General features: G+C 58.7%; 3 protein-coding genes across 4 annotated transcripts; all 3 read left to right on the top strand.

Annotated features, from left to right (window-relative positions):
* Positions 1-67: 67 nt before the first annotated feature.
* On the top strand, positions 68-5,849 carry STX5 (syntaxin 5). 2 transcript variants are annotated; one of them, XM_077820957.1, is made up of 11 exons: positions 68-129; positions 1,501-1,711; positions 1,813-1,883; positions 2,193-2,248; positions 2,634-2,704; positions 2,900-3,016; positions 3,216-3,272; positions 3,391-3,463; positions 3,694-3,794; positions 3,888-4,009; positions 4,273-5,849. In XM_077820957.1, exons 2-11 carry the CDS (start codon positions 1,520-1,522, stop codon positions 4,430-4,432), a joined length of 1,020 nt encoding a protein of 339 aa, XP_077677083.1. In that variant the 5' UTR covers positions 68-129; positions 1,501-1,519; the 3' UTR covers positions 4,433-5,849. The 2 variants fall into 2 exon arrangements, with proteins under 2 accessions (XP_077677083.1, XP_077677084.1); XM_077820958.1 differs by lacking the exon at positions 68-129 and adding an exon at positions 963-1,374.
* A 2,405-nt stretch (positions 5,850-8,254) lies between these two features.
* Positions 8,255-18,340, top strand: NXF1 (nuclear RNA export factor 1). The gene is made up of 21 exons (XM_077820956.1): positions 8,255-8,431; positions 9,047-9,260; positions 9,645-9,810; positions 10,130-10,213; positions 10,607-10,711; positions 11,040-11,120; positions 11,214-11,283; positions 11,389-11,477; positions 11,585-11,692; positions 11,780-11,889; positions 13,552-13,588; positions 13,679-13,747; positions 13,982-14,037; positions 14,228-14,335; positions 14,811-14,869; positions 15,209-15,324; positions 15,642-15,684; positions 15,821-15,893; positions 16,430-16,612; positions 16,701-16,761; positions 17,196-18,340. The coding sequence occupies exons 1-21, from the start codon at positions 8,401-8,403 to the stop codon at positions 17,232-17,234; spliced, it is 1,902 nt and encodes a 633-aa protein (XP_077677082.1). The 5' UTR covers positions 8,255-8,400; the 3' UTR covers positions 17,235-18,340.
* Positions 18,341-18,804: 464 nt separating this feature from the next.
* Positions 18,805-20,358, top strand: TMEM223 (transmembrane protein 223). Its single transcript, XM_077821486.1, has 2 exons — positions 18,805-19,226; positions 19,836-20,358. The coding sequence occupies exons 1-2, from the start codon at positions 18,836-18,838 to the stop codon at positions 20,126-20,128; spliced, it is 684 nt and encodes a 227-aa protein (XP_077677612.1). The 5' UTR covers positions 18,805-18,835; the 3' UTR covers positions 20,129-20,358.
* Positions 20,359-20,572: the final 214 nt, after the last annotated feature.

Here is a 20,572-nt window from a genome sequence, read left to right as displayed (position 1 = left end):
CCCCGGGGAGGGGGCGTGGCACGTCTCGGCGTGACGTGCTGACGCATTACGTGAGGCGTACGTGGCAGTGACGTTGTACCCGGCCGGTGGGGTCTAGGTTGCAACGACCAGAGATAGATCCGCGTCTCGGTGAGTCGGGAGGCGGGACTGGGGCCCCCAAACCCTTTCCCCCTCGGGCAGGGGTGGGCCCAGATGGGGCAGCGTGTTCCCTCCAGGGGCCCCCCGGCTTCCCCTCCCCCCGCTCTGTGCTCCCAAAGGGCCCCCCCCGGCTCTCCCTCCCCCCCGCTCTGTGCTCCCCACACGGTCCGTCTCCCTCTTTCAGGGTCTGCCCCCGGCTGATCCTTACAGCATTACTTCTCCCTGCTCCCCCACCCCGCGGAGTCTTGTCCCCAGCTCAGAGCCCCCTGCCCAGGCCCCCTGCTCTGGGGCCCAGTGGGTTAGGGCGGGGGGCTGGGAGCCAGGACTCCTGGGTTCTCTCTCTGGCTCTGCCACCTAGCCGTTATTTGCTGTTTTGTGGAAGTTGCTCCCCCCACCGCTGCTCTGTGCCTCACTTCCCTTCTCTGTTTAGTGGGGTTTGCGACTCTGAGTGGTTTGCAGAGAGGGGGCTGTGGGGCAGCGCTCAGCAAGTGGCCTGAAAAAGGGGGGTATACAGGGGTAGTCAATAGGCTGACCGTGGGTCAAATCTGGACCACCAGACACTTTTGAACGGACCACAAAATCTTTTTATTTATCTGTTATAATCACTATAGTTATTGCAATGTGAAAAAGGTTTCTCTGGAGTCTGGACTTGACTATAGCTTGAGCAAGAAACGTGGACCTTGACGAAAAATAGTTGACTACTCCAACATATGGACAGAGGGACCCAAGTGCCTTCAGTATTTATTTACTTTGGGCTCTGTTGGGGAGTCTAGCTCCCAGTCCCGCCCCCTTCCTGCCTCTGCTTGTATGGAACTGTAATCCAAATGGCCTGATCCTGACACTGGCTCCTGCTGCAACCATCTCTGTCACCCAGTGTCGTATTGTCTGTATGGGGCTTGGCTGGGGCTGCTCACATGGGGACTGGACCTCACTGAAACCTGGGGCAAGATAACACTGATACCTCTGGGGGGCTTCTGCAGCTGTGCAGTGGAGCAGGGGGTCTCTCCCTGCTGTACATGCCTGGCTCTTCCCTTGCACTCTGGGCATCACAAAGCATTCTCCTCTCTGAACTGCAGATGAACTGGTGGGGAAGCCCTTTACATCCTCCTCTGAGCTCATAGGAGCCTGGACCCCTGTCTGGATCTTGCGTCAGGGCAGCTCCTGCATGGGCAGGCAGGGGTGTCTAGGAGCTGCCTGACTGCCTTGCTGCAGTGAGAGATGTATGGACCAGAGGAGGTGATGTGATAGTGATTGTGCTTGAGGAGTGGGGGAGGGACAAAGGGTTAATGGGGACAGGTGAGAGGGGTGTTTGTTCTCTGCCATTAACCAAGCTCCTGAGCCTATGGTCTCCCCTCTCCGTAGCGCCAGATTATGAGCCTCAATGAATACGAGAAAACGCCACGGCTCTAAGAACACGGATCAGGGTGTTTATCTGGGACCTTCGCAGATACAGGAGCTGCCCCCGCCTGCTGCCACCACTGTTGCCTCCTCCCTGTCATTCCCAGACACTATGTCGTGTCGTGATCGTACCCAGGAGTTCCTCTCCGCCTGCAAGTCCTTGCAGAGCAGACAGGTGAGTCCTTGTTTCCTGTGGGGTGTCAGGCCCACTCCTTCCTAGTATGAGGGATGCTCAGCCCCAGAACACCTGAGTTCAGTCTCTCTTTCTCCTTTCAGAATGGGCTGCAGCTGAACAAACCCACTCTGAATGCCATGCGCCAGAGGAGCGAATTCACCGTCATAGCCAAGTGAGTGGGGCCAGAGTGACCTGGTCCTGGAGGAGGGCTGGGCCAGCCAAGGCTTGGGGAGGGGGCTCAGCAGCTGGATAACCTGGGAGTATGTGGTGCTGGCAGGATCAATGGGCAAGGAAGGAACCTTGTGGGACGGTAAGGCAGGCCGCCTGGCCTAGAATGGGGTTGGGAGGGAGTTGTCCTGGAGGTCAGGGCTGGGGTAATAAGGGAGTGCCCTGCTGGAGTGTTTAGTGAGCAGGCCCCAGCTAGGGGAGCACAGACCCTACCCCACCCTTTACTTTGGTCTTCTGTTCTACCTCCACCCAGGCGTATCGGGAAAGATCTCAGCAACACCTTTGCCAAGCTGGAGAAGCTGACCATCTGTGAGTGGGGAGAGAGGGAGGGTAGGAGGGGGCTGCCTGGGGGTATGGGCTCACACATGGAGGGGCTACTGATGGCACTGGGGCTTAACATGGCTTCTCGCCTCTTTATAACCATTGTGAACTAGAGACACAGACTTGTCTCACTCAGCTGGGATGGGCTATGGGGCTGCTGGGGAGCAGTGAGGGAGGGTAATTGGTACTGCACCTGCATGTGTGCGGGGCTGTTAGCTCTGATCCTGGGGGCCATGATAAAGCAGGGCACTTGCAGTGGAGGGAAGAAGCCGAGACTCCTGTGAGCTGGCCTTGGGGTTGTCCCCATCCCCACTGCCTGCCAGGTGGGTTGGCCTCACAGAGGACACACCTTGACCTCGCCCTCTGTCCCCAGTGGCTAAGCGGAAGTCCCTGTTTGACGACAAGGCGGTGGAGATAGAGGAGCTGACGTACATCATCAAACAGGTTAGTGTAAGCTAGGCTAGCATCTCCTGATGGCTGAGACAGAGGTGACCTCTTTATTTGGGAGGTGGGGTGGGCAGGAATGAAAGGATCCAGAGCCTTTGAACAGCGGCCCCAGCTGGGTGGGAGCCAAAGGGCAGCTGGGATCGGGTAGGGGTGTGGGCCTCAACTGAGACTGGAGCAATTTCCCTCCCCCAGGACATCAACAGTCTGAACAAGCAGATTGCCCAGCTGCAGGATTTTGTGCGGGCCAAGGGCAGCCAGAGCGGGCGGCATGTGCAGACCCACTCCAACACCATTGTGGTGTCGCTGCAGGTGAGGGGGAGTGGAGCCGCTAGAGACAGACATGGGGAGTGGGCGGTGCTTGCAGCTGATGAGGGAAATGGGGTGGCTCTGAGCTGATGGAGGGGGAATGGATTGTGGAGGGGGCTGTGGTTTTGAGCTGGATGTGGAAATAGTTGAGTCAGGGCCCTGCTCCCAGCTGCCTTTTGACCTTTCACTTCCTCCCTTTCAGTCCAAACTGGCCTCAATGTCCAATGACTTCAAGTCAGTGCTGGAGGTGAGAACGGAGGTAAGATCTGAGTGCGTCTCCTGTTTCCCCCCCCCCCCCCCCCATGGGGAGAACTAGCATACCGAGACCCCGCCTTCCCCCATCTAACCCCAGCTCCGATCTCTCCTTGCTCCCCTAGAACCTGAAGCAGCAGCGGAGCCGACGCGAGCACTTCTCCCGCACCCCAGTGCCCCTTGCTGCCAGCAACCTGGGTGAGTCCAGAGCCCCTTGTCTTGGGAGGATGCTTGGGGGAGGGGGATGGCGCACCCTGTGTGGGGGCATAGCGTTCATCTTCTAGGGAAGGGAGACCAGTAGGTAACTTCCTGTGTGGAGGCAGGGCTAGCCCTCCGCTCTCTGGGAGCCTGGAGTACAGAGGCCTGGGGCTTGGCTGCGGGGCTCCCCAGTCTCCGGCAGCCCTGACTGCACTGGCGTCTCTCTGCAGGCGGCTCCGCGATGCTGCAGGATGAACCCCGGCGGGCGGGGGATGTGGCCATTGACATGGACAGCCGGACAAGCCAGCAGCTGCAGTTGATTGACGAACAGGTGCTGGTAGGGGGAGATGGGGAGGACTGTTCCAGAGACAGGATGTGGGGGATGAGGGCTGCCCCAGGCACTGACTCCCCTTTGCCTCTGTAGGATTCGTATATCCAGAGCCGGGCAGACACCATGCAGAACATTGAATCCACCATTGTGGAGCTGGGCTCCATCTTCCAGCAGCTGGCGCACATGGTTAAGGAGCAAGAGGAGACCATCCAGAGGTACCAACTTCATAGGCATGGCTGGGCAGCTTCTTGCTCACTTCTCTGCAGCCCTAACGGGGGGCTCATCCTCCATTCCTGAGGCTTGGAACCAGCTCCCCACACAGAACAGTGGCCATCTGTAGCTCACCCACGTGGGCCCTGGGGGCAAGCTTCATCTCTGCCACACCCAGAGCCTGGAGCTCATCCTCTGGGGCTAGGCCTGGTGGGTGTGGCAGCCCAGGGGCCCTATCACTCAATTGTTTCCCCTTTCCCCTCCGCAGGATTGATGCCAATGTGGAGGATGCCCAGCTGAATGTGGAGGCTGCGCATTCTGAGATCCTCAAATACTTCCAGTCAGTTACCTCCAACCGCTGGCTCATGGTCAAGATCTTCCTCATCCTCATAGTCTTCTTCATCATCTTTGTGGTGTTCCTGGCCTGAGCTGTCCCCTTGCACCTGCCCTCCCCCAGCACTTGGAGACCCCATCCTGTCTCTGGCGGAGCCACTTGTGGACATGTATGCACTGGACTCTTAGTTCTCACCCAGGTGGGGCAGCCTGGTGCCAGAGGGGCTCTCCCTCCTCATGATGTGACCTGTGCACTCTGCTACAGCTCCGGGAACCCCCAGGCTGGACGTCCCAGGACTGAGTGAGGGCAGGCAGGTGCCTTGGTTTCCATGTATGATAGTGCCAGGACTCTGCAGCAAAGGGTGCTGACACCGGAGGAACCTCTAGTGTTGGGACTCTCACCAGAGCCCACCTCACACCTCGTGTGGGGCTACCCCTCCCCCTATCCTGCGCAGGGGCTCACCAGCTGTCTGCAGCCAGGACTAACTTCCTCCACCCCGGCACTCATCACCTAGCAGCTCTCTGGTGTGCATGGGGAAGGGGTTGCCCCCTGGACGTGCCTTCGCCAGCCCCCTGGGGCATTTGGCTGAGTGACAGGTTAGCCCCGTGCCCCCCATCCCTAGTTTTATTTTGTGTATTTAAGTCTCATCCTTCTCCCATAGTTATGGGGCTGCCCCAAGCACAGAGTCCCCACTCTGCACCCCTCCGTGGCCACTTGGGCGCTACTGCAGCTGGGGCTGGCCCTGACAGTTGGTTAGGTCTGGCTGTGTGGCTGTCAGTGCAGAGGGAGAGGTGGGTGTCTCCCACCCCCACTGTTGCTCTGTTGCCTAAGTAGCACCACGCACTGGCCTTCCCCAGAGAAGCTCCTGCTGCCATAGGTGCTCTGAGCCCTGTGCTGGTGGCCCACTCTGGGAGGGGGGCGGCCAGCATTGGGCTCCTTGCACCTGAGCTGTGATTATGGCGGGGGCGGCAGAGCTCAGTCCCCTCCACTCTGCTCCCTGCAGTGAGCTGTGTGTGGCTCCTTCCCTTAACATCGTAGGAGGTGCTAGGCCATGGTGCCCCCCTCACCATCTCTCTATGGTCTTGCTAAACCTCAACCCCTTACGGGGTGATACCCCTTCCCCCAGCAGAGTGGAGAGGGGCAGGGGCCTTATTCCTCCCCCTGCTGGCACTCTTGCACAATGTCCTGTCCAATGGTTGATGTAAATAACCCTGCCCTGGCCTAGCCCAGGGCCCTTGGGGTCTGATCATGGTGGCTGCGATGACCCCTGGTCATGACCCTGCTGTGACCTCAGCTCCCCTTCACCCCCAGGATTCTTCCCCACAATCACCTGTCTTAACATTCCAATGTGGGTGCTGCCCCCTCTAGCTAATGAGAGCCCCTTTGCAGTCAGGTGATGGGGGAGACACAGACCTGTGGAGAAGAGGAGGGGTGTAACCTGCCCCTTCCTGGCTGGGAGGAGTGAGCGCAGAGTCAGTCTGGAAAGAAATTAAAGCTTGACTGTAACCCCAGCCTGCTGCCAGCCATATGTATCCTGCGGGCTGGGCCCTGGGGATGGCACGGGGCTGGGGGGAGGGATGCCACTCTTGTCCTGGGTGGGGAGACTAGGGGGTCATGTCCACAGGCCCAGCTGCCTCCCTGAGGTCTCTGTGCTCTGGTCTCCTCCTACCTGGGAAGCTGCTGGGAGTGACCTGCTGGTTCCTGGGCTGAGCCTGCTCCTTGCACCTCTGAGCTGGTAACCAGCTGGCCAGCTTCCCTCTTGCATTGAGGAGTTGGACTGTGTCCTCTGGCCGAGAAAAGTGGGAATGGGAGAGACTGGGGCCACGCAGCCCCCTGCAGCTGCACTGAGGTCAGTCTGCCCTGCCCTACCACGTGGGTCAGCTGGGTCTGATACTCTGGGGTTTGGATGGAAAGAGGGAGAGGGGCCTGTGCTTGGCTGCTGCTTCCAGCTGGAACCTGCTGATTGCTGTAGGAGAGATGGCAGAGGGAGGGGAACACCAGGTCCTCACGTGGGCTGAGCTGATGGTGGTGGGGGGAGACTGTATATAAACCAGATGCTGGGGTGGGGGCAACAGGGCTGCTGCAAATAGGATAATTTAATAAGTGCTGGAGGGGGTGCTGGGCACCAGCAGAGGGCCAGGCCTAGTGGCAGCAATTCAGTTTCTTCTCAGAGCATCAGGTATCAGAACCAGGAAGGAGAAGACATGAAAGGAGAGACCACTTGCAGGGGATGGGTGGAAGGTTCATGGAGAAGCTTACTCTGGTTCACTGAGAGGTTAATGTCCTGACAAGCCCCGCAATGCAAGGCAAAGTGGGTGCCATAGTTTCAGGGTAATTTCAACTGTATCCCCCCTGTGGTCCACTCAGGTCTCCAGCTTGTCCTGTTCCCTCCTCACTGGGGTTTTAAGGCTGCTCAGCCTTACACTGTGATATCTCCAGCAAGCCAGTTTGTCTTACAACCAGTGCCTGAGGACTATGACCAGCGCATTGCCAGCAATTACAAGTCACCATGCAGCTCTTTAAGCACATGTATTCTTAAGGTAAAAGCGTAACAGAGAACATCTTTTAAAAAAAGATCCTAGACTAGAGGCATGCTTATAGTGGAGATCACCCATCTCTCTTATGGGGCCCCCAATCGGCTAAAGTCTTTCCAAATGTTCCACAAGGGTTGGGGTCCCCCCTCACTTAGACAGAAAGTCCTGTCTGTTTGCTGGATCAGAGAAATGGCCCTGCGTCCGTTTACCTTTGTAGAGCAAAACCCCTTTTGTTGTTGGTTCTCTGGAAAAACCAGATTGGACCAGATATTCAAACCTCCCCATGGGATTGTACCTCTCTGGAGGTGTTTACAACCTAAGCCTTAAGTAATTCATCTTAATCGCCCCCTGGGGTATTGGTTCCTGGACGAGCTGGGGTAACTGTCCCCCCATGGAGTGCATACAGTTCCTGGTCCACAGTGATACATAAAGCATTAATGTGATATGGTCATTTAATATGTTATGGTCCCAAAAGATACTGCCTGGGGCATGTTTTTGGGAAATGCCTGTTCTGGTTGTGGGATCTCTAGCAGTCTCAGGGCCCTGGAAAGTGTCCATCCTACCAGTTGCTCCTCTACAGGCTCAGTACCTCCCACTTTCCACCTCTAGTTCATTAGTTGGGCTGTGGTAGTGTGTGGGAACCCTAGTCCCAGGCCCTGTTGTGCTGGCACTGCAAAAACAGAGCACAGACAACCTGTGCCCCAAAGAGGTTGCAAATAGTGCCAATAAAGGGTTAAAAAAAAAGTTGGCCCCCATAAGAATCACAAGATTTCTATTTTATAAAATGATCTGGGGAATTGATTTCTTTTTGGTCTGGTTCATAATGGTTTCCACCTGCTTGGGGCCTTCACAAGGGTGGTCCCAGGGACCGAGGCCAATGGGGGCAGGAGAGGGCAGCTCTCTAAAGATAAAGATGAAGCTGCAGCCACAAAATGTGGCCAAAGATCCCCTGGTGGGACTTGAACCCAGGACCTTGGGGGTGTGGGACAGGAGAAAAGGCAGATGATCTAGGTAGCTAGTGGTCCCACTGCTACATTCTCTGCTAGGATGCAACTTGAATGCAGATCCAATTGGGGATCCTAGCTGCCGGAGGTAAGACTCGAACCCGCAAGCCAGGCGAAGCTCTGTCCCTAGGAATCCCTCCTTCCAGCAGCAGCTGATACTACAGAAAGGAAAGAGGGGGCTTTTGTGGGCATGCGCAGCGTTCTGAGCCGCGTTGAGCGTCTGCTTTTCTGAGCATGCGTAGTGTCTCCACCTCTTCGGGAACAAATAGGGGGAGGCGGAATTCAGCGCATGCGTAACTTCTCCCATCAGAAAGCGCCCGGCGCTGCTAAATTACGCATGCGCTATGCCTTCAATCGGGCCGCCTACCGCATGCGCACCTTCTGGAGAGGCTGTTTACGCATGCGCTTGGGCAGCGGAGCGGAGCTGAGCGGTGGAATCGTTGCCTGGTTCCCTCCGCTCGGCTAACTAGCGAGATTATCCTTCCCCTCCCCCGCCCAGCAGCGGCGCGCGGAGCCCCCCCTCGATGGCGGAGGAAGGGAAAGGGGGGTACAGTGGTGAGGGGGCTGGGTGACGCGGGCAGGCGGGAGGGGCTGTGGCTGAGGCCTTTGGGAGCTCTTGGGGGTGGTGTTTGGGAGGGCGGAGCCGTGGGGTCGGGTGGGGAGAGGGCTTGAGGGCGGTGCTGGTAGAGGTGGCTGCGGGGTGGTGCATTTGGGGTCTGGAGGGGAGAAGGTTGGAGGGTGGGGCTTGTGGAGGGGCCTCTGAGGGGGCGGGGCCTTCGGGGTCTGGAGGGGAGAGGGTTGGAGGGCGGGGCTTTGGGGGTGCGTTCTGGGGGGTCTGTGCAGTCTCGGGGTGGGCCTGCGGAGTGCGGAGGGGATGCTGGTGGAGGCTGTCTCTGTTGTGATCTAGTTCGGGCGTCCCTATCTCCTGGGGAGTCCCTGTTCCCTATCTCCCAGCCCAGCTTGGGGGGAGGGCAGGGTGACGAGGGGCTCTGGGGGGATGGGTGCAGTGGAAATGCTGGGGGGTGTTGGGATCCCTGCGGAATGGACTGGGAAAGAGGTGGAGGCGACAGGAGGGTTAGGGGGTTAGTGTAGGCAGTTTGCCATGTGTCAAACATTCAAAGAGGGAAGTCCCTGGATGGTGTCTGACGTTCCTTCTGCCCCTCTGCACAGAACATGATGACCGTGTGGGCGGCACAGGTGGTGGTGGGGGCTTTGCTGGGAGGAGGAGGAAAGGTCGGGGACCGTTCCGAGGCAAGATGTACAGTGAGGGGAACCACCGCTCGTGGAACCGGGGTGTAGCAGGTCCCAGCCCTTCTGGTCAGCTGGATGAGGGAGATGGAGATGTTCCCATGAGCGATGCCCATGACAGTCTTCGAACCAGATAGTGAGTGAGAGGGGCTGTTGGGCATTGTGTGCGATGGAGTGGCTCAGGGTGGTGGGATGCCTTCTAGGGGATGCCCGTTTCAGTCAGGCTCCAAGGGGAGGGGACTGGTTGGCTCAGGGAGGCAGGGAATGGGATCTGGGGCCTTTTTTCTCTGGGGGGCACCAGCACCACTCAACTCTTGATTGGGGAGCAGGGGAAAGCAGCCCTGTCACTGTGCTGTGGATAAATAGGGCCTCCATGTCTGGAGGTTGCTGCAGAGATTTTATTCCAATGCAGCGATGACCCCAGGGTTCAGTCAGGTGTTTCTGGTTCCCTTTAGCTTTCAAGGTATCCCCCTCTCCCCCAATCTTTAATTCTATGCGCTCGTGTTCCTCTGCTTCCCAGCGCTCCCTATGGGCCACGGCTGAATAGGCGAGGTGATGACTGGCACAGCCGGGGCCGGGGAAGTGCCACCAACATCCATGTCACGGTGAAACGAGATCTCACGCCCCAGGACCGGAGTGGCAGTGCCAGCCGCAACAGCAGCCGGAGGAGGTGGTACAAGGTCACAGTGAGTGCTGGAGGGTGAGGGAGGGAACAGGGAATTTGGCCAAGCCCCTACACCACAGCCCTGGCACATCCCTTGCAGGTCACCTTGCTGTCCTGCCCCTCTGACTCAGTTTGTGAAGGGGGCATAATGTCCAGCCTGGCTGCCAGGTGTCTGACCAGCAGGCAGCTCCCTGGGCAGTGGGGAAGGACCCTGTTGCTCATTGGTTGATGCTCCTGGTTCCTAACACACAGGGCTGCTCCCTAAGACCTCCCTAGTTCCCAGCCCCATAGTTTGCTGCCAGCTTACTGACATGCTACTTACAAGTGCCTTTTTTTCCTAGATTCCCTATGGAAAGAAGTATGACAAGTCATGGCTTCTGAGCTCGCTCCAGAACTTGTCCAGTGTCCCTTTTACTCCAGTGGAGGTGAGAGCTGCATTGAGATGTCATGCAGGCTGTGAGCAGGGAGACAGAGTCAGCACTCCTGGGTTCTATCCCAGTTTCTGGGAAGGAAATGGAGTCTATTGAGTTAGAGCGGTGGGGGAGGGGACAGGGTTTCAATTACTAATTCTGGGAGGGAAGTAGAGTCTAGTGGTTGTAGCAGGGGGGCACTAGTAGTTAGGCCAGACTTCTGGGTGCTCTTCCTGGCTCTGGTACAGACTTGCTATGCAGGCTTGGGTGAGTCAGTCTCCCTGTGCCTCCTCTTCCCTAGTGGAGCTGCGGGGATGGGAATGCCTGTAGGCAGGTGTAGCTCAGCCAGGTTCTTCCTGACAGGGCGGGGATACCAGGGCTCTTGACTTGCTTGTCTTCTGCCCTCAGTTCCACTACGACCAAAGCCGGGCCTACTTCTATATTGAGGACATGACGACAGCCAATGCGCTCAAGCAGCTGTCCCGCAAGATCACAGATCGAGACAATTACAAGGTATGATTCTCCCTCCCCTAGGCCATTCTGTGTTTGGCACCTGGCTGGAAAGACCCCCATGGTGAGGGAGGGATGTAATGCCTAGAACTGGCCTTGTGCCTTCTTTCCCTGGGGGACCCCTTGGGCCTGGCCAGGTCTCTGCTCTTCTGGCTGGATTAGCATGGGAACATGTCCTGTGTCCGGTCCTCACATAGCCTGACAGACACATCTCTGCCCTGCATGGGCCCCCTCTGTGGCACCCCCCCTCCACCCTACCAGTACCCTGACATGGGCTACCTGCCCAGCATTGGCTCTTGCCCCTCTGTGACCCAGCTTGCCTCTGTTCCAGGTGGTGCTAATTGTCAACCACTCATCTCCACCCCAGTCTGTCCAGAAGGAGCTGAAGCCAGAGGAGATTGAGCAGCTGAAAGTGAGTGGTGCAGGGTCGCTCTATTGTGCCCCCACTGGGCTCTGCAGGGTTTTGCAGCCAGTCCCCTCTAACCCATGGTCTCTGTACTTTCAGGTCACCATGAGTAAGAGATATGATGGGTCCCAGCAGGCCCTGGACCTGAAGAACCTTCGCACGGACCCAGGTGCGTGTTCTCCTGGCAGATGTGGGGGGCTGGTACCGAGGAAGTGGTGTTGAGGGAGCGGGTGGGTCCTTGGTGTGGGGTGCTCAGCCTGTGTGTTTCTTCCAGACCTGGTGGCACAGAACATTGATGTGGTGCTGAACCGGCGGAACTGCATGCAGGCTGTGCTGCAGATCATTGAAGAGAACATCCCGGAGGTGAGCTGGGGGCAGGCTTCCTGGACTCAGTGCCCTGCCACCAAACTGGGGATGGGCAGCTCTGCCTTGGACTCTCCTCTGACCCTCTGTCCCCTCTGCAATTGCAGCTGCTCTCACTGAATCTCACCAGCAACAAGCTGTACCAGTTGGATGACCTGGCAGAGCTGGCCCAGAAAGCCACCAATCTCAAGATCCTCAATCTGACCCGCAATGAGGTAGGCACCACCACCATCCCCGGTCTGGCCAACCCTCTGCGGCCTTGCGCTCATGCTCTGCCGCTCTGTTCTTTTTCCTTGCCACAGCTGAAGTCTGAGTGCGAGCTGGACAAGGTGAAGGGGCTCAAGCTGGAGGAGTTATGGTTGGATGGAAACCCTCTGTGCAACAATTTCCGGGACCAATCCAGCTACGTCAGGTCAGTGGCAGCCTCTGGGGCCTGTGGATCGCCTGGCCCCAGTCACTTGGCCTCTCCCGCCCGGTGGGGGACAATGCAGTAGAACGAAGATGCCATCTCCTTGCTGGGAGCTGGATCCCAGCTCCTCTTGCCAGTGGCCCTAGTGATGGTGTCTGTCTCCCTGCATCCCTCTCTGGTTGTGCTGAGGCTCTGGGCCCCCCTGGGCGCATGGGACCTGACTGCTGCATGGCTGATGATGTGGTTTTTATTTCAGCCAGTTCGGAGCCCTGTTCCCTTTCCCTACAATGCGCTCTACTCCCCTAAAGTAACAGCTAGACTTTGCCTGTACGCTGTTTTCCCCTCCCCCTCTCTCCCCATTCCTCCTCCCTCACCTTGGGCACTGGGACTCCAGGATGCACAGCCTCTTCTAGTATCCCTGTTCCCACATTGGCCATGGGAGAGCCACTGTCCCCACCTGCTCTCCCCAGTCGCACACAGGAGGGGCTTGTTGTCTTTGCCCCCTGATGGATGTTTAGGGGGATGCCCCCCCATATCGCTCTGCACCAAGCAGTCCCGGAGCTGCTGTGATTGCCAGTCCCTGCGCCCGCTGTTTGGCCCTCAACGATGGCTGGCTAGCCAGAGACGGGTAAGATTCCTCACGGAAGGAACAACCTAAGACAGGCACAGCCGTGCAGTGGCCAAACTAGACCGCACAGCGGTCAGCGCAGAGGGGTCCTTCCTGGTGTAAGGGCCTGGCACATGCTACGTTGTTCTCTCGTGCTCTCGGTGAGCAGCTGCACACAAGCCCATCAGTGGCCCCAGGTCCTGCCATGGCAGCAGGCGTGGCTAGGACTGGCTCGGAGCAGGAGCAGGAGGCCTGGGCTTTCCATTGACTAGAATGCTGTGTTCTCACAGAGCGAGTCTCCCTCGAGCCTCTGCATCACCAATGCGGCTGGGGTAGGTGTGAGGAGCCATGCAGGGCAGGAAGAGGCTCTGCTCCTGGGCTCCCGGATCCCTTTTTCCTCCTGTTCTGTCCTCCTTTCCTCTGTGCCATTGCATCCCTCTCCTCTGTCGTTCCTGCCCTGCGTGCCATGGCATGGACGTTAATTAGATCTGGGCCTTGATGCAGGAAGCTTCCCCCAGCTGTAAGTTGGTTGCAATGACGGCGACTCCATGATCAGTGGGAATCCATGTCCTCTCCCCCTGCCATCCTGCCCTTGTCTTCCCCTCCCCACCCCCACTCTCTCCTCACTGGAGAATAGCCGCATAGGTGAGTAAGAGCCAGGTAAGTGTGGAGACCTTCAGCCATGCGGCACCAGCCCCATAGTGTTCCTGGGCCTGTAAATCTGCCAAGGCTCCAAGATCTGGAGGGGGAAGATGTAGTAAAGCCTTGGTCTCTTTCCCTCCCCACCTTAGTGAAGAATCTTGGGGCATCTGCTCTGTCCCTGCCACCCAGCCCCTCAGCGCTGGGTCTCTGCCCTGCTGGGGTGAGAAGGGGGTGCTGCATTGGGTAAGGGGAGTGTGGTGGGCACAGGGACAGCCCCGTTCTGTGGCCTGCAGAGTCAGTGCCAAGGGCATGGGGGGGTGGGTCCAAAGTGCTGGGTGGGGTCAGGGAGGGAAGGAGGCCCCATGGGGGCCAGGCTGGCCCCGCTGCCTCACTGATTCATGTCCCATTTTTGACAGCTCCATCCGACTGCGGTTCCCGAAGCTTCTGCGCTTGGTGAGTGATTTGCGCTAACTTGGGCTGCCCTGTTCAGGACCCATTGCTGGGGCACTCTCTGCTCACTGCTCTACCTTTACCTCTCTGCAGGACGGCCATGAGCTCCCCCCTCCTATTGTCTTTGATGTGGAAGCACCCACCACCCTCCCCCCCTGCAAGGTAAAGGGGCCAGGGAGCGGGGGATTTTAATCTAGGACACTAATCTGTCTGCCAGCAGATGAGGTGCTGGTGCTGGGCTGGGGAAGGCACTCTTGGGGTGTGGAGAAGGGATGGACTGTGAGCCAGGGCGCTAACCGCTCTGCCAGCAGGGCAAGACCTGGGGCAGGGGCAAGGGTGTTTTGGGGGGAAGGGCTCCGAGCCAGGGTACTAACTGGAGCATTCTCTGACCCACAGGGCAGCTACTTCGGCTCGGATGACCTCAAGGTGCTGGTGCTGCGCTTCCTGCAGCAGTAAGTACTTTGATGTGGGGGGATGAGTTATTTTGGGAGCTAGAATGGAGGGGGATGTATGGGGAGGGGGCATATGGGTCATGTTCCAGAGTCACGGGCATAGGGCATTCAGGTGTGGGGAGAGCTCTGGGGCAGGGATAGTGTCCTAGCAGCACAGCTGCCCTTTGCTAACGCGCTCTCTCCCTGGCAGGTATTACTCTGTATATGACTCTGGCGACAGGCAGGGGCTGCTGGATGCCTATCACGATGGGGCCTGCTGTTCCCTCAGCATCCCATTCCTCTCGCAGAACCCCTCCAGGTGCGTCCACTAGGGGTTAGTCACTGCCCTCCCAAGGGACCGCAGGGCTGAGAATTCGGACACCTGAGTTCTATCCCCGGCACAGGAGGGCTGTGAGGTCTATGGGGGTGGGGGGCTGGGAGTCAGGATTCTTGGGTACTATCCCCAGCTCTCATAGGTGAATGGTGTCTTCTGGCTAGAGCAGGGGGCTGGAAGCCTGGACTCTGGGTTCTATTTCTGGCTTGACCCCAACTCACGATGTCCCCTCAGGCAACTCCCTTCCCCTCTCTGTGCCCTGTTTTTTCTATGTTACATGGGGCTCACCCCTTCCCTGCCCAGTAGGGTGAGACTGCCTCTGTTCCCATTTGTGAAGTTCAGGGAGAGGCTAAGAGCCGGGTAAGAGGAAGATTTCCATTGCATTTTCCTGTGGGGCTGATGGGGCAGGAGCTACAGGGTACTGTTCTCCAGCTACTCACTGGGCATCTCTTCTCAACAGGAGCATCCTGAGTGAATACTTCAAGGGCAGCAGGAATGTGAAGAAACTCAAGGACCCCAGTAAGTGCTAGGGGGCTGCATCGATCACACTCAAAAGAGCAGTCCCCTCTTGGAGTGATCAGCTCAGGCTCTCTGCAGACTCAGGCAACATCACTGGGTCAGTTACACTAGAGGCAGCTCTAGCCCCTGTTTGAAGGATCAGCTCTGGCTGTTCAGACTGAGGCAGCGTTTTTGCATTGGTTACACTCAGGGTAGTTTCCCCGCCCCTCCCGCAAGTGACCAGCTCAGACTCCCTGCAGACTCCAGGTCTGGGTTTCTGTGCAGGGCAGACATGAGGTTGTGGTGCTGTGACTGGGTTGTCAGGCTGGCTGTGGTCTCACCTCCCCCTCCTTCCTCCAGCCCTGCGCTTCAAACTGCTCAAGCATACGAGGCTGAACGTGGTGGCCTTCCTCAACGAGCTGCCCAAGACCCAGCATGACATTAACTCCTTTGTGGTGGATGTCTGTGCACAGACGGTGAGTGCCTCTGTCCCGGGGTCCGGGTGGGCTGTGCTGTGATGGGGGGTTGAGGGGTGGGGGGAAATGTCTCCACCTTGGGGGCAGGGCAGGCTGTGCAGTGAGGTGGGAGGGATGGGAGGTGGGGGAGAGTGCCCCCACTTTGAGGGCAGGGCAAGCTGTGCTGTGAGGTGGGGCGAGAGAGTGCCCCTGGGGGCAGTGTGCGGGAGAGAGGGGGAGTGGTCGGGCAGTGGAGGGCAGCGTTGGCAGGTTCCCCTGGGCCATGGGCATGGTAGGGGAGTGGCAGTTCAGTGGCATGACCCCCTCTCATATTGCAGAACACCCTGCTGTGCTTTGCTGTCCATGGAGTCTTCAAGGAAGGTGAGTGTCCAGAAGCCCCCCTACCCTCCATTTCCAAGCTCCTCTCTGCACCTCTCCTTGCTAAAATCCCCTCACCCCTATGGCAGACCCCTTTCTCCATACCCACCTCACTGGGCTCTGTTCTCTCTGTGTGCAGTGGATGGCAAGTCCCGGGATGTGGTGAGAGGCTTCACCCGTATGTTCATTGCTGTGCCGGCTGGTATCACAGGGTAAGTGGGGGAAGGGGACACTGGGGACAGAACCCCGGGGTGGGGGCAGCGGTATCCCCTTGGATGTGCACGGGTAGAACACGGGTTGATAGCCTGTCCCTCCCCCCACATGCCCAGGAGGGGAGATGGATGGGATTCCCCCCAGCAGTGCCTTACCCTTCCTGTGTATGTGTATGGCAGGTGGACCAATGGAGGGGGTTCCCCCTAGTTAGTATTTTCCCATCTCCCCCAGGAAGTGGGAGAGGGGGCAATGTATGGAGATCCTTTATCCTCACCCCAGGGTGTGGAGGGAGGAATGGGAATCCCCACATTCCCCTCCTTAGTTCTGGGCGGAGAAATCCCCCTAGTGCCCCTCCCCTCCTTTTAGGCTCTGTGTGTGGGGGGTGGGGGTGGGGGTGGGGGGGTGGAGGAGAGATCTTCCCCTCACATGTGGGCTCTAAGTGGGGGATGGATGGGGATCCCCTGTGCCCCCAGGCTCTGGGGGAAGGAATGGATGAAGATCCCCCGCCAGTGCCTCATTCTCCCTACCCCTTCAGGCTGTGCATCGTGAACGACCAGCTGTTTGTGCGCAAAGCGAATACGGAAGAGATCCGCAAGGCCTTCGTGATGCCAGCACCCACGCCCTCATCCAGCCCTGTGCCCACGCTGTCAGCTGAGCAGCAGGAGATGCTACAGGCCTTCGCCATGCAGTCTGGCATGAATGTTGAGTGGTCCCAAAAGTAAGTAGGCCTTGGGGAAGGTTGTGGGGAGGGTTGATGCTGCCACATAGCCCATCACTTGCTCGCTGACAGTGTCCCTCTGCCCTAGGTGCCTCCAGGACAATGACTGGGACTACAGCCAGGCAGCCCAGGTTTTCACCCAGCTCAAGGTGAGACAGTGCCTGGGCCTGACTCCATCCCTGGGGCCTGGGGTCAGAATCCTGCAACAGCGAGGGGGAGGGGAGGAGCCACGGGCATGTTCATTCCTCACCAGTGGCCTCAGTACTCAGAGATGGAGGGTGCCTTGACCCCTCTCTATCCCCACAAGGATCTTCTTTCCTAGGGCTGCCTTCCTCCAGGGGCCTGGCTCCATCATTCTCTGCTCCCAGGCACCTCATAGGCACAGGAAAGGACAGTCTTGTGGAGAAGGACTGGGCTAGGAGTCAGGACTCCTGTGTCAACACTATCCCTGGCTCTGGGAGGGGAGTGGGGTCTAGTAGATTGGTGGGGGGCTCGGATGCAGGGGTTCTGTGCAGCCTCTCCATGGGCAATGGGGGTGTTGCAATGCCCAGAGTCCCAGTGTCTGGTTCCTGGTCTCTTTCAGACGGAGGGGAAGATCCCAGACGTGGCATTTCTCAAGTGAGCAGTGACCCTGCAGTTCCCCCACCACTGATGTTTTATTTTCCATGACAGTTTTTGTAAATAAATGAAAGTTTAAAATAACAAAGGTGGGGGCTCATCGCTGGGAGCAACCATGGGGCTTGGACTCTGAAGGGGGAGCCCCTGCAGCAGGCCCATGGAGCCAGGGGTGATACAGACAGTTCTGGCCATGCTGCCCTGCCTCCAGCCCCAGCCATTTCCAGCGGCAGTGGAAGGAAGACTGAGAAGCAGGTGGTGCTGGGGCACCCAGAAGCTTGGAGGACAGAGCCAGAATCCTTCCCCTCAGGCTTTTGGCCGGTAGGGGGAAAATGACTTTTTTTGGTATGTTTTAAAACAAGCAGTCTTGTGAGTGGCTTCAGTGAGTTGGACTAGGTGTACCGCTTATAGGCCCTGCTCTTTCCTAGCAGATGAGCCAAGTTGCCCTCAGACTTCAACCCTGTGGTGTTCACAGTCCCTAGCACCCCCCACCCCCCAAATGGACTTGTACTCTTCTCTGGGGAAAGGCAGTCCCAAGGGCCCTGGAGCCATCTCCCTGAGAACATACCTCATGCATGCTGAGATTGAGAGATGGACAGAGGAGCTGCCAGGTCCTGGCAGGCCTTTGCCACCTGCCTGCTCTCTATTGCAGCAGCTGCTGTGTGGGTACATGGGACACAGCCCCAGGAAGATGACATGGCTTCCCTTAGGGTGCTGATGGGATTGTGGGGTTGTGTGGGATCTGGAGCGGTTGGTGCTCTCAGCTAAGGAGCAATGGGGTTGTCATTGGCTATGCTCTCCCCTGTTCCCCACCCTGGAGCTAGGGGCAGAGTGTGGGGCTGCAAGATTCCTATGTGGCAGGGCAGCACTGGAGTAGCAGGCGCCAGGGGTTTTCCTACACCCAGGGGGAAGGTACTGCCTTAGCCCTCGAGGGGCTGCTAGCAGTGCTTGCAGCACTCCTTCCTGCTTGTACATCTGTGCTGTACAATCACCCCCTAAATCTTTGGGCTGAAGCAGAATGTTGCAGGGCAGAGCTGGGCACCACTGCCCTCTGTTTCTCTGTGGCTGTATGTGCTAGGACCTGCGTGTTCAATAAAGTGGTGTTTGTTAGAATCTCGGCTGAAGGCTCTGTTGGATACATTCTCTCCTGTTCCCCAGTCCCTCCTCTAGGGCCTCTCCACGTTGCCCCCCAATCCAAGTACCATCCCTTCCAGGTCCTCTCCCCAGCCCAGTCCCCCCCTCCCCTCCCTCCAACATTCCCCTTCAGTCCCTGTCATCCACTCCCCCCTGCCACTCCCCCCTCTCCATATTACCCCCCAATACCACTACCATCCCTTCCGGGTCATCTTCCCCCTTCCCCCATCCCAGGTGCTTCCCCAGCCCCTCTCTACATTCCTCTCAGTCCCTCCACCCTTCCAAGCCCTCTCCACATTCCGTCCTGGCGGGTGGCTCCCCCCCTCCCCCCCCAGCACAGCGATCCCCCAGCGTAAGAAGGCGCTGCGGGTAAGGGGGAGGAGCCTCCTGCCCCTACGCAGAAGCACCAAGTTCCTATTTGAGAGAAGTCGTGATGACTACAAGTCCCAGGCGCCCCCGCGCTCCGGCGGAGAGATGGCGGGGGCCGGGCAGCTGCGGCTGTGGGGACTGCGCTGCTGCACGTGGGGAACGGGGGGCCCCTGGGCCCGGCTCAGCGGTGCGCGGGGCTTGGCAGGCCCAGCGCGCGGGGCGTCCCCCCTGGACACGCACGTGCCCCGGGACCTGCTGCTGTTCCGGCACGAGCGGGGCCGCTTCTTCCGCCTGCTCGGGCTGTTCTGCGCGGGGCAGTTCGCGTTCTGGGCGTACCTGGCGCACTTCGCCTTCAGCGCGCTGCGGCCCGCGGGGCGGCCCGCGGGGCGGCCCGCGGCCAGCGCCCGGCCCGCGCCCACGCTGCCCGGTGGGGCCTCGATCAACCCGGCCTCCAACAAGTGGCGCTACGGATTCACCGTGTCCTGTTTGACCGTGGGTGAGAGCCGGGAGCGGTCCCGAGCCGGAGCGGGCTCCGGGGAGAGAGTGGGGGCAGGGACCCCCGAGCCGGAGCGGGCCCCGGGGAGAGAGGGGTGTGGGGACCAGGGGTTTCCCACCCAGCATCTAGGGGAGCACAGCACTCAGGCGCGGGGAACTGGTGATTCCAGTCCTTGCATCCTGGGGAAGCATGAACCGAAGACACCGGTAATGGGATTCTCCCCTCTCTCCGCAGGGAGAGAGTATGCCCCGGGGACGGTGGTCAGTGACAGGGAGCTGGGTCTGAGTCCAGTTCATTGCCCTGGGGAAGAGGGATCTGGGACCCGAGCCTGGTTCCACCCCGCAGCTGGGCCTGGGCCACCTGGAGCAGCTGAGTGGAATCAGGCTTCTGAAACTCGGAGCCAAATCCTGCTGCTGGGAGATGGGGAGGCTGTACCCCCAGCCTTGCTGATGTCCCTCGTTTCTAATCTGCGGCCCCCTGGTATCCCAGCCTTGGGTTCCCCCCCGAGTTTTGCCAGTGCCTTCCAACCCACAGCCCCCTACTAGCCCAGTCTGGGTATGGTGGATGGCATCTGGGCGTTTCATTTCCTCTCTTTCTCCCCCATCCCAGGTTCACTGATCGTGGCTGCCAGCTTCATGTATTCACGCCGCTCGGTGTGGCAGGTTGTGCTGCGCCAGGGGGGACGGGATGTGACCCTCAGCACCTACTACCCCTTCGGGCTGAGCTCGTCTTTCACAGTGCCCCTGCGCCAGGTCTCCTGCATGGCCCATCGTTCTGAGGTGCCTGCCATGATTCCTCTCAAGGTCAAGGGGCGGCCCTTTTACTTCCTGCTGGACAAGCAGGGCCAGGTCTACAACCCCCAGCTTTTTGACCTCACCGTGGGGGCTTACAGGAAGCTCTGATTGGGGGAATGAGGATGCTTCCCGCTGCTGGAGGATCCTAGGGGGTTGCCGCTGGACAGTTAGAGAAGAGTCCCCAGATTGGGGGCAATGGACAGATTCACACCACACCACCCCCACCAACCTCCTGCCTTTCCCCAAGGACAGCAGGGCCCAGCCCCATTGAGGAGGGTACTATGGCTTGGTAGGATGGGGCTCCAATTGTGTGCTTTTGAAATAAAAGTGAAACTGTGGAGCAGCTGCTGTGAACTCTCTGCCAACCATGAGTATCTGGAGCCGGCAGGGTTGGGAGGTGGTGTTCATGTGCAAGGAAGCTGATAAAGGAGCAGTGGACTGGGGATACTAGGGTGGAAAGGATCAATGGGGAAGGGGAGGCATGCACCATGGTGGACCTGTGGCTCAGAGTGCGGGATTTCATGCTGGAGAGGGTCTGAGCTAGGGAAGCAT

Source organism: Eretmochelys imbricata, chromosome 7 (genome assembly GCF_965152235.1).
Source record: "Eretmochelys imbricata isolate rEreImb1 chromosome 7, rEreImb1.hap1, whole genome shotgun sequence".
In the NCBI taxonomy this organism is placed as follows: Eukaryota; Metazoa; Chordata; order Testudines; family Cheloniidae; genus Eretmochelys; species Eretmochelys imbricata.
This window is presented reverse-complemented; position numbering and strand designations above follow the sequence as displayed.